The following is a 12,148-nucleotide window of genomic DNA, read 5'->3' on the forward strand; positions in this document are numbered from 1 at the left end:
GTTTCAGAATTATTAACCTGCACTCTCTGCCTAAAGGACAGATAAAATCATCTAAGCAAATACCCATGACATTACAGCCATCCGTTTCTCCTTTGTAAATCTTATGAAGATGCCAATTAACACGAACAATAAACTATAAATGTTACATTGTTCATGTCATGAAGGAACTTATTCTTCTCTGTGGTGTAAAATCAACTAAAGAGTATCATCAATAATCACTACATCAATTGTACAGAGCTCTCTACAATTTCTCTTGCTTCTTCTCTTATAGACGTCATTCATTTCTAGTTACTTGGGTCAGCATCTTGTTCTTCCATCCCCTCTTCACTTTACGTTTGTAATACATTTAGATTCTTTGGTTACATTCTGCATTCCATCCAGGGATTCCCCCTCCTCTGGCCTCCTACTAAATGGTTTTAAAAACTTGCATGCAAGTATTCACCGTTACGATGGGCATACAGAATAGTTTCACGGCCCTAGAGAAAATCCTGAGCTTTGGGGCGCCTGGGTGGCTCAGTCGATTAAGTGTCCGACTTTGGCTCAGATCATGATCTCATGTTTTGTGAGTCCGAGCCCTGGGTCGGGCTCTGGGCTGACAGCTCGGAGCCTGGAGCCTGCTTTGGATTCTGCGTCTCCCTCTCTCTCTGCCCCGGACTCATGCTCTGTCTCTCTCTGTCTCTCAAAAATAAATGTTGACAAAAAAAAAAAAATCCCAAGCTTCACCTATTCAATCCCCACTTTTGTCCTGATGAAGTATCTTTAACAAAATACATAAAATGAAATAGGTAACATCATATTCTGCAGGCTAAAAAAAACAAAAAAGATACGAAGTGGGACACTGTTAATGGTATGTGTCAATCTGCCAATTAGAAAACATCTCAACTTTTACGCTCTTTGAGAAAGAAAAGTTGGGTCTAATTTTTCCATTGGAAATTCCTGAAGTAGTTGCATAGTTGGATCTTCATCTCCAAGCGTGCTGAGAGGATTTGTGTGAAAATCATAATTTAATAATGTTTGCCATTGTGAAAACCACAGAGAATCATACAGGCACCCCATAGCAGCACCCCAGCAGGACGGTGACTTCCATGCATTGCCCTAAAGCCAAACAGCAGTGCTAGTGTGTATGTTAGTTCTCAGAGATATCCAACGTTAGGAAGGTGAAGAAAATCATGCAACCAGGCAAAAAAGGAGTAAGAGGAGGAGGACAAGTTTGTTAGGATTTCTTCACAGAACTTCTCTCATGTAAGGCCCCTGTGGACAACAGGACTGGGATCCCTTTGTGCTAGAGAGTTCTTGGTCAAAAGGATGCTTTAGGACAAGACCAGTAATTACAGCACTTCAATGGACACCACAGAGAAATGAAAGACAGGAAAATCCAGGAACCAGAAGATTTAACATCATTTTTTTTTTTTTTTTACTTTACCCGCGTGGAGCCCAAGGTTAAGTAAAAGTGTAAAGCAGGAATTGAAAAAATACTTTGCTATCTACAAATCGAATTTCGTGAAACAATGTGATATACTAAGGGAAGGAGGAAACTTAAGTATTCCAATTTACTCATTAGAACTTATACGCAATGCTTCACAGAATTAAAACAACTTAAAAGCTTATGTTGAATTCTTGCCCGGTTCTCTTTATAAACTATGACAAAGAGGACACAGTGGATTCATCTATAGACTTGTAGCTTTAAAAATGGATCTTCATTCGTAAAATTGTTTACATTGAAACAAATATCAGATACTGGACAAAACATGTGCTCCACAAGAAACTGCCTGTCCTGAAACTCTCGCGGGAAACTCTCGCGGAAAGCACGTTCGCATCAGAGCAGCACGCAGCCGTGGCTAAAAGGATGGCTGCGATCATCCAAATGGTTATCCGTGATAGTACAGCCATCCGTCTCTTTAACAGACTCTATAGGTAAAACTTAACATTAAAAGTTGACTGCAAGTATTTCCTATTCAGAAGATGTGCAGTAACGCTACGGTAGAAGGTCAACTGGAAATTAGTTACGTGTGTCCACTTGACAGTGTCGCTGGCAATTTACGAACCTTAACACTGAGATACAGTATCGTTCAGCGAAATCTCTTTCTTATAGCTAGTATTTTTTCCATCGCTGCACTCAGCAGGCTAGACAGAGCACTCCACCGCTCCCCAGAGGAACCAGCATGCAGGGTATTCGGGTTCAAACCAAAGGATTACACTACCTTCAGTGCACTCCACTGCATCTGTTCTTCCTTGTTCCAGAGAAAACAAATGTGAATACAGTGTAATTCATGCTCTCAGGAAGGGCAGCCATCAGGTAAACAGAGAAATAAATATCATACAAATATGTTGGCAAACCAACATGTGCATCGACATCTCCTACTGTGGACGACCTCACTATAAATGCAGTAAGCCTGAACAGAATAACTCCCAAATTACGAACTTCATAATGTGGATTGTTGGTTGGTAATCATTCTTTCCTTTCTAGGTCTGTAGCGCTCCGTTTTAAAAAGACGTGCTATTGAGACTCTCTGCCCACTTAAATCAAGATTTTGATAACTAAAGTTGTTAAAGAATACTTTTTTCCCCACAAACGTTTATGATTGTGAAGTAAGTATTCTCTCGCATTTCTGTATAAACAACGTAACTCCTGAGACTTAACACACCATTAAATAGAATGAGGTAGAAAGTAGAATTTCCGGGGCTTACATGTTTCATTTTAAATAATTTGTTTTGTACTCCATTCATGAGAACACTGAGTAAGACTGCTTACCTATGATGACTTCTACCTTCTTGCTATCTTGACTGTCTCGATCGTTATATACGTGACACCAGTAGGTCCCTTGGTGTTCCAGATCCACATAAGGCACCTATTTTCAATATCAGAACACACACACATTTCCTTTTCAATTTTAATCTAAATTGGCTTGGAGAAAAAGTTATTTTGAAGTCAGGAAAAAAAAACCCATAACATCTCAGAAGACTTTAGATAGTCTTACATCATTTCCATTTATGAGGTTAAATATTAGCAGGCAAATATTAGTGACTCTAATAATGGTGAGTTAGCCGCAATACTATCTGACATTTTAGTATAAGCCCTTAGATGTGGGCTAGTGTTATGTTCCCGTACTTTTAAAAATAGAAGAATCAGTTAATATTGAACAACAAGGGACTTGAAAAGAAAACAAGGAAAACGTGAAAACTCCGCAAAGGATATGAATTTTAATGTCTGTCTTAATTTTTAATTATACTATTTATTTTCTATATCAACACACAAAATACGCAAATAACCAACTTCCTACCATGTATAGTTTTTTTGTCTCATGTATTAATGGTGACTCATTTTTGAACCACTGGTAGTGAGGAATAGGGCTTCCAACAGCCACGCACTGTAAAAGCAACGTGCTGCCAGGCATCAGCTTTTGGGACCTTGGTTCAACGCAGATTTGCAACTTGGATTCAGAGATGCCATCCAAACTCCCTGAAATTAAAAGAAAAATATCACTGAACATAAATAAAATCTCCAGGTTAACAATACTTTTTTCCGTTTAACTGAAAAAAAAAAAAAAAAAAGTGTTTTCAAGTTAATTTTTTTGTAACCCTTACTAGCCTCTCCCCAAACTCTGTTTCATAAAACTGTGGCACTTCTAGAAATACTAAGAGATGTTCTGTGGATAAAAGGATGCTGTAGAGGGGCGCCGGGGTGGCTCAGCGGGTTAAGCGCCCAACTCTTGGTTTCGGCTCAGGTCATGAGTTTGTGAGTCTGAGTCCCGCATCGGGCTCTGTACTGACACTGCGAAGCCTGCTTGGGATTCTCTCTCTGTTCCTCTCTCTCTCTGCCCCTCCCCTGCTCTCTCTCGGTCTCCCTCTCAAAAATAAATAAAAACTTTTTAAAAAACTAGAAAAAACAGGATGCTGTAGACAAGTAAGTTTGGAAAATTCTGGGTTAAATACAGTTACACAGATTTTTTATTGCAGGACTTCTCAGAGCTTTAGTCATTAGTATGCTTTGTGTATTCAAGAAGGGAAAATCGTTCAAGTGGTTTTCACATGTGTTTGGCCACAGAATCTTTTTGGTGGGGGCAAATGACTTATTAACACCTTGAGTGATATTCATATTTCAAACAGAAAGTGCTACATTCTACTGTTTAGCTTATTAAAAGGAGGGGTTTTGTTATCAGCATGGAATAAATATGAATGGACTATCACTAGCATTTCTTCCTGAGGTAGGCACTAGAGAGCGTTATTTATTAAACGCTCATGTTGCTCTAAGATCCTCGAGGAAGGAGGTCTTACCAGTGTTAACACAGCCCCAAGTCTCTGTCCTGAAAGTTGGTGTCTCACACACGGCAGGTGATGTCTTTGCTGAACGAATAGGATTTCATGTACTTAACTTTATTTTTTTTTTCATTTTTCTAAAACAGTTTAATTCAAAAAAGGTGAAGACTCTGACAAAATCAGGGGGAGGGGCAGAACCCAAAAAAGCACACCGTGGGAGTCTACTGGCTCGGTCACAAACACCGCCATCGAGAAAGATATTTAGGTTTAATACAAATTTGATACAAAGAAAATGGGAAAAAATACCTCTATATGCTAAAAGCAATTAGGCTTCACAAATAAGGCCAGCGAGGCTATTTTATTTTTTTGACACCTTAATTCACCAGTGTTCTTTCTCTTATTTTCTTTTATACTCTCTTTTTAGTTCTTCTCTAATATGGGGAACTGGCTAGAAACTCTACAGTTCACATCCTCTTATAAACAAAGAGAAAGTAAACAGGACTAAAATGTACAAAAGAATGTACTGGGATGATATCATATAATTAATTTTCTCATATACACACATCACCTTTTACTCTGTTCAATGCTTTTTGTTCTACACAACACACACAGTGTAACAGACAGCATGGCCAGCGTCTGGCTTTCCATCACACTGCCTTTGTCTCATGCTTATGTAAGAATGTAAAATCCCACCATGTAAATCATACATACATGCTTCATGCTAGACTCAAATGTCCTCTGCATGCAGAGGATTTCACTTATAAACATATTAAAGTTCATTACATGCACAGAAATATTCAAGAAAGACAAAAATAGTTGTCTTCATCATGACTATTTTTAGACATTGTTTATTCAGGTATAGGAAAAGCTACACTGAGACAGAAGAATGGAAGACAGACTGGTAACAAAGTCTGTTTCCCACCTATTCTTTTGGTCTGGCAAAATGACAAAGAATATGGCTCTTGACTGTGAGTGTGAATAAGAAAAATAACATCTGACGGGCGACTCTTTAGAACAGACTGAGTTTTTAAATCAATACCAGTTACTGGACTAAGTAGATAGATGACAAGGACTAGAAAAACAGTCTGATTGAAACACTTCACTGCAGTGAACGATACGCGCCCTTTCGTGTCAACATTGACTCTAGAGCTTTTATTCCACAACACAGTATGTTCAGAGTAATACGAGTGTTTGGGAGAAAAATATACAGTGGAGAAAGAAAGAGAAGGAAGTTCCCAGAGGTCAGCACCAGGGCCAGTCTGAGGTTCCAGGTCACCTTAAGGCATCTACATATACGTATATATGCGTATACATGTCAACCTTCACCGAGAAGGAATCAAAGCACAGGAGATAAAATCTTAGCAACTGGTGATCTTCTGTTGGTGATAAGTACACATGCGAGCTTCCGGTACTGTTTTTGATGCTATGAAATTAAACATCTGAAATAAAGTAAGGCGATTCCCATTCCAGTATTCAATTTAATTTGTCACTTACCCTGGAGGTTTCCTGTTACTTCTGTGACATCACAAACATCCAGCTGTGACCACTGGCTGAATTCAAAGGTGAAATTGTTATTAACTCGACAGACGTAAAAGCCTGCATCTTTTACGTGCACGGTGTTAAAAATTAGTTCGGATGCATTTCCGTTCGGAATCTGTGAAAGAATCAGTAAGAGAATGTAAATGAATGACTCACGAAAACACGCCTTATAAAGTGTGCTGGGCAAAAAATGTGTTGATTTCCTTGGAGCTTTGAAAAGCGTATCTTTTCTCAAGTCCTGAAATATTTTTTACTTAAAAAAAAACAACAACAACCAAGCAACATGTTGAGTAATTGAAGATTAAAGTCTTAGAAATCCACACTCTTTTACAAGTGCATTAACCAGAGAGTTAAGCTCTCTCCCATAGTTCTTCCCCAAACAGAAAATCGTCTATTTTGTCATTTAAAACTGTTCAAATCATCAGTATTCAAAGAATCTACAACGGCAAATGTATAAGTAACACAGAAAGTTAGGCCTGGCTATTAATTTCAGTTATGGCCAAATTAGCTGCGAATACACATAAGCAAGTTTTTTGTTTTTTTTTTTACCTTGAGACCCTAATTTTTCATCTGCAAAATTCCGTAAGAGGACAAACTCCTTAACTACTACACTTCTTTCAGGGTCTGGGCGGAGAAGGGCTACGGAAAGCATGTCGGTGATGAGAAGGATGGCCGTCCAAGGGTCTCCCAAGCTCTCCCCTCAGGCCTTTGGTCACCACATTAGGGTTTCTTTCCCCTCTACTCATTAATCTGTAAGGGCCACCCACCTCCGGCACGTTGCCAAGGAGCTGAGTCGTGTACCTCATTCCATTACGTTAGATTCCTTGCAAGCGTAGTTTAGTAAGTTCATCTCTCTCTCTCTCCAAACCCCAACCAACTGAATTCAACTCCCACCCCCTCAGAACCTGCACCAGGCCCAGGGCATTTTGCTGAAGATTTGACAGCTGGGATGGCGGGCTGCACTTGGCACCGTGGCGAGGCTTGGTAGGCAGACTGGCTCAAGCTGAAGACGTCCGGGATGAACAGACTGCAGAAAGCGGCTTTCCCAGCGACTCCCCTATCTGACTAAAAGCAAAAACTTCCAGGAAATGAGGCTACCGGAAATTCCTCCTTCGGGGTGACTTTATCCGGGAGGGAGACTAAGAGTAAACCTACCATAAATCCCCTCTCCAGGAAGAGTTTTATGGCCGTGATGATGGAAGACCATTTGCACCCGCATGAAGAAATATTATCACAAACTTTCTTATCTGTTTCTTCTTCTAGAAACCTCTTCGCATTTCCTAGAGAAACCCACTCATTCTTCCCATACGTGTCTTTCTCCCTCCTCCCTTTTCCCTGTTAAGTAAGCATGTAAGCTGCTGGCTTATTCACAGAGCTACTTCCTTTGTAAGTTCCCATAGGAAAAAAAACCTTTTTCTCTTGTTAATCTGTACTTCATCAGTTAATTCACAGGCACCCAGAGGCTGAACCTAAGAGGGTAGAGGAAAACCTCTTCCTCTTCTGCCAATCCCAGTCTCTTCCCTTGCTCCTGGCGATTTTCTCCCTGCTTTAGCATCTGTTTCTTTTATTGCATCACTCTCAAAAACCTACTCTAGTACTTTGTATCTTAAATAAATAAAAACACCCCCAACAAACCTCCCTTAACCCACATCCCCTCCTCTCAGCAGCACCGAGAATGCGAACTGCCCCTTTCTTCCTACAATACTTTCCCCTTGAGGCTTCGTATCCCTCTCTGCTGGATGTCCTCCCTTCCCTCTTGCAGATTTCTTCTTAGTCCCTTTACTGGGTCCTCTTCCATAACATAAACTTCCAATGTGTCTCCAGATATCCAAACTGCCCAGCTGATTCATGCAGATGTCTAACAGGCATTTCGAACTTAACACATCTAAAACCACACCCTTGCTTTTTCTCCCTAAGTCTAGTTCTCTCCCAACCTTCAATACCTCAGTATAGAACACGTCCCCAGATGCTTCAGTCACCAATCCAGGGGTGATCCTTGATCTCCCTTCCTTTTTCTTCCATCGGGGCTGGTTAAACTCTGCCTCTAAAGTAACCTGGCCTGGGCGCTTTGCTCCCGCTGCACGGCCTCACTCTAGCCACACTGCCACCATGCCCAGGCCAGCTCGGACGCCGGCTAACTGGGCCTCTTGCTCCTCTCCAAGCAGGGGCCTCGTGTTTTAAAAACGTAAATCCCATCATGTTATTTCTCCTGCTTAAGACTTTCAGTGCATCTCACTTCATATCACCCTGTTTATTTTCCTCACGGTTCTGAGCTCAAAGAACTCTCGTTTGTTCACTGTCCCCCCCCCGGGGGGGGGGGGGGGGGGGGGGGGCAGGACCCTGCGTGTCAGTGCTTCATCATCGTGGCCTGAGATCCTGGCCTGGCACGAAACAGGTGCTCATCAGGTATCTGTTAAATGAACAGCTCGTAAGGGGCTCCTGGGTGGCTGGGTCAGTTAAGTGTCTCTTAATTTCGGCTCAGGTCATGATCTCGCTGTTTGTGGGTTCAAGCCCTGCATCGGTCTCTGCGCTGACAGTGTGGATGGAGCCTGCTTGGGATTCTCTCTTTCCCGCTCTCCCTGCTTGTGTGAGCACGCTCTCTTTCTCTCTCAGAATAAAAAAGCTCAAAAGAATAAAAATAAAAATGGGGCGCCTGGGTGGCGCAGTCGGTTAAGCGTCCGACTTCAGCCAGGTCACGATCTCGCGGTCCGTGAGTTCGAGCCCCGCGTCAGGCTCTGGGCTGATGGCTCGGAGCCTGGAGCCGGTTTCCGATTCTGTGTCTCCCTCTCTCTCTGCCCCTCCCCCATTCATGCTCTGTCTCTCTCTGTCCCAAAAATAAAAAAATAAAAAACGTTGGAAAAAAAAAAAAAAAAAAAAGAATAAAAATAAAAAGGAATAGCTCTTAAAATAGCCTCATGAACATAAGAATGGTTCAACAAGGGGTGCCCGGGAGGCTCGGTTGGTTAAGCGGCTGACTTCGGCTCAGGTCATGATCTCACGGTTCCTGGGTTCGGCCCCGCGTCTGTCCGGCTCTGTGCTGACAGCTCGGAGCCTGGAGCCTGCTTCAGAGTCTGTGTCTCCCTCTTTCTCTGTGCCCCTCTCCCGCTCATGCTCTGTCTGTCTCCGTCTCTCAAAAATGAATAAACGTTTTTTTAAAAAAAGATATTTAAAAAAGAATGGTTCAATACAACTCGACTTGTGAGGGCTTTAGAATCTATTATAACTCTTCAAATCTAAGAAGTACTCCCCACCCCCTACATTTTTTTTTTTAATTTTTTTTAACGTTTATTTATTTTTGAGACAGAGAGAGACAGAGCATGAACAGGGGAGGAGCAGAAAGAGGGAGACACAGAATCCGAAACAGGCTCCAGGCTCTGAGCTGTCAGCACAGAGCCCAACGCGGGGCTCGAACTCACAAACCGTGAGATCATGACCTGAGCCGAAGTCGGATGCTTAACCGACCGAGCCACCCAGGCGCCCCCACCCCCTACATTTTTACCTTTCTCAAACCAGGGCATATTTTACAAATGATATATATATATTTTTTAATGTTTATTTATTTTACAGAGGACAGGGAAGGGACAGAGAGAGAGAGAGAGAGAGAGAGAGGGAGAGGATCCCAAGCAGGCTTTGCGCCGACAGCAGAGAGCCCAATGAGGGGTTCGAACTCACGAATCATGAGATCATGACCCGAGCCGAAGTCAGACGCTTAACCGACTGAGCTACCCAGGCGCCCCTACAAATGATATTCTTAATGTTGTAAGTTTTATGTTGTTTCTCTTTCAGAAGGCATTTATTAAAATAAAAGCAACTTTGCAATTGAGAAAATGTTAAAAAATTGCTTTATTTTTATTTTTTATTAAAAATTTTTAAAAAATATTTATTTCTCAGAGAGAGAGAAACAGAGCGTGAGCAGGGGAGGGGCAGAGAGAGAGGGAGACATAGAATCTGAAGCAGGCTCCAGGCTCTGAGCTGTCAGCACGGAGCCTGACTTGGGGCTCAAACCCAGAAACAGCGAGATCGTGACCAGGGTTGAAGCTGGATGCTCAACTGACTGAGCCAACCAGGTGCCCTGTTAAAAATAACTTTAGTTACCATTTCTGGAAAGCCTAGTGTACGAAACATCCTGTCCATTAAATCCTCGTAACCGCGGATGCCAGCAATTCACATGACTAATAAGTAGTCAGGGTTCCAACAGAGGCCTAACAGCAGAGGCTACACGCGATCTCTCACTACAGTCTGGCTGCTCTAACCTTACTTGTGCGTAAGGGATGGAAATTAAAAATGGCACAAAACCACAGATTTCTTCTAAGGCACAGAATGATCCCATTAAAGGAAAGATGATAATCTCAGAATAGCTCTTTAACTTAGTTTCGGGTTTGCAAATGTAGACTTCGCACTGAATTCGGAAGAAAGCTTAGTTATTTGACTAGCAGGGTGAAAAGAATATGGAGTTTCAAGGTACAATCTAGGAGGAAAGGGAGTGAGGGGAGGTGGAAAGAGAGGAGAGAGGCCCACTAAAGTGAGACACAGCACGGGCCGGACAGACTGGTGGGAAAAGCCCAGTGGCAGAGAGCTCAAAGAACTTTTAAGAAAAAAAGGATTCCAATACGTGATTTTAAATTCCTTATTGGGTGGTGCAGGGAGACAATATTTCCACAAGAGGAATAAACGCTCCCCTCCACCAGCCTGAATTTTACTTCAGAATCTACCACAATAGCCTAAATCTTTTTTTTTTTTTTTTAATTTTTTTTCAACATTTTTTATTTATTTTTGGGACAGAGAGAGACAGAGCATGAACGGGGGAGGGGCAGAGAGAGAGGGAGACACAGAATCGGAAACAGGCTCCAGGCTCCGTAGCCTAAATCTTTTGATGTAATGGTTACATGGAATGTTTAAAATAACATTCCATTAACCTTCCATGTCACCTTTGAAAGATCTTAATTAAAGATTTCGGCTGCCTTTCTTCGGGCAGCTGGGAAGATGGCGGACCCTCAGGCTGAGTGTGCCCACCCGAAGCAGCCAACCATCTTTCAAAAGAAGAAGGGGGTCTTGATGGGAGACACTGGCAAGGAGAAGCTCCCACGAAACTATAAAAACATCGGCCTGGGTTTCAAGATGCCCAAGGAGGCCACTGAGGGCCCCTGTATTGACAAGAAATGCCCCTTGAGTGCCGATGTCTCCATCCGAGGGTGGATTCTGCCTGGTGTGGTGACCGGGATGAAGACGCCGAAGACCGCTGTCATCCACCGAGACCTCCTCCGCTGCAGGGGAAAGGACGAGCGCTTCGAGAAACGCCACAAGAACACGCCCGTGCACCTGTCCCCCTGCTTCGGGGATCCGGATGGGCAGCACGGTCACAGTGGGCCAGCGCCGGCCCTCGAGCAAGACCGTGCTTCAATGTGCTCAAAGTCGCGAAGGCTGCTGGCAGCAAGAAGCGATTCCCGAAGTCCTGAGACTAGACATCTGTCCACACCCTCAAAGAAAATAAAGTTATTTTCCAAAAAAAAAAAAAAAGAAAGAAAGAAAAAGAAAAAAAAAGAAAAAAGCGAGACTTTGGTTGGAATATAATTCGTTGTAAGGAGTTCTGTATGGATATGTTAGAATGTACTGGCAATATTTACCGTCTGTTAACGTTGTTGCTCTGATTCCTAATTTCCACAATTTTTAGTGACTAAAGAATTGATTTTATTATTGCTCACCTTTTTTAACATGACAATTTTTGGGACTGTCTTAGCAAAATGATGATTTTTCACTACTTCAGTAATAACACAGCCTTGTCTATCAGATCAAAATTCTAAAACATACGCTGAGGATAATGATGCTAATTAATTTACTGTCATTCTCTCTTATGACTGAGAAAGTAAAGTACATTTAAAAAGTTACCTCTTTATTCATTTTGAACCACTGATATTGTACAAAGGGATGTCCAGTTGCCCGGCAACACAGTTTCACAAACTGTCCAGCCAAGACTGCCTTTGATTCTGGGTTTACGGTGATCTTTATTCCTTAAAAAAAAAAAAAAAAGAAAGGAAGGAAGGAAGAAAGAAAGAAAGGAAGAAAGAAAAGAAAGAAAGGAAGACGGAAAGAAAAAAAAAGTTAACTAAGTTACGGTAGAGAGGTTTTCCTTGTTTATGTTTCTGAAACCAAATTAAAAGAAAAAAGTATCGTGGAAATAACTTGCACATTCATTCCAGTTGCAAATTGCCCGTTCGTGTGTCCTTCCCCATCAGACTAGGCATCTGTGAGCTCCAGGCTTTGTAAAACCAAGAGGAAAGAAACTCATCCCCAGAAGACTTTGATCTACTGTACTTCCCATGACTGGAGGAGAAAACTGTTTGCCCTGTTTCTT

At 42.0% G+C, this 12,148-nt stretch overlaps 1 protein-coding gene and 1 pseudogene across 2 annotated transcripts in view; one reads left to right on the forward strand and one right to left on the reverse strand.

Moving 5' to 3' along the window:
- MALT1 (MALT1 paracaspase) overlaps nt 1-12,148 on the reverse strand; it is a 61,003-nt gene that overhangs the window by 28,277 nt on the left and 20,578 nt on the right. Inside the window, exons 3-7 of one of the 2 annotated variants that reach the window (XM_049620277.1) lie at nt 11,683-11,804; nt 5,752-5,911; nt 3,282-3,460; nt 2,753-2,849; nt 2,202-2,231 (exon numbers count right to left, since the gene is read on the reverse strand). In XM_049620277.1, coding sequence (XP_049476234.1) covers nt 2,202-2,231; nt 2,753-2,849; nt 3,282-3,460; nt 5,752-5,911; nt 11,683-11,804 — 588 coding nt within the window. The remainder of the gene's footprint in view (nt 1-2,201; nt 2,232-2,752; nt 2,850-3,281; nt 3,461-5,751; nt 5,912-11,682; nt 11,805-12,148) is intronic. The other variant, XM_049620278.1, reaches the window with a different exon arrangement.
- On the forward strand, nt 10,780-11,252 carry LOC125914440 (40S ribosomal protein S11-like; annotated as a pseudogene).

This window comes from Panthera uncia (genome assembly GCF_023721935.1).
Source record: "Panthera uncia isolate 11264 chromosome D3 unlocalized genomic scaffold, Puncia_PCG_1.0 HiC_scaffold_8, whole genome shotgun sequence".
In the NCBI taxonomy this organism is placed as follows: Eukaryota; Metazoa; Chordata; class Mammalia; order Carnivora; family Felidae; genus Panthera; species Panthera uncia.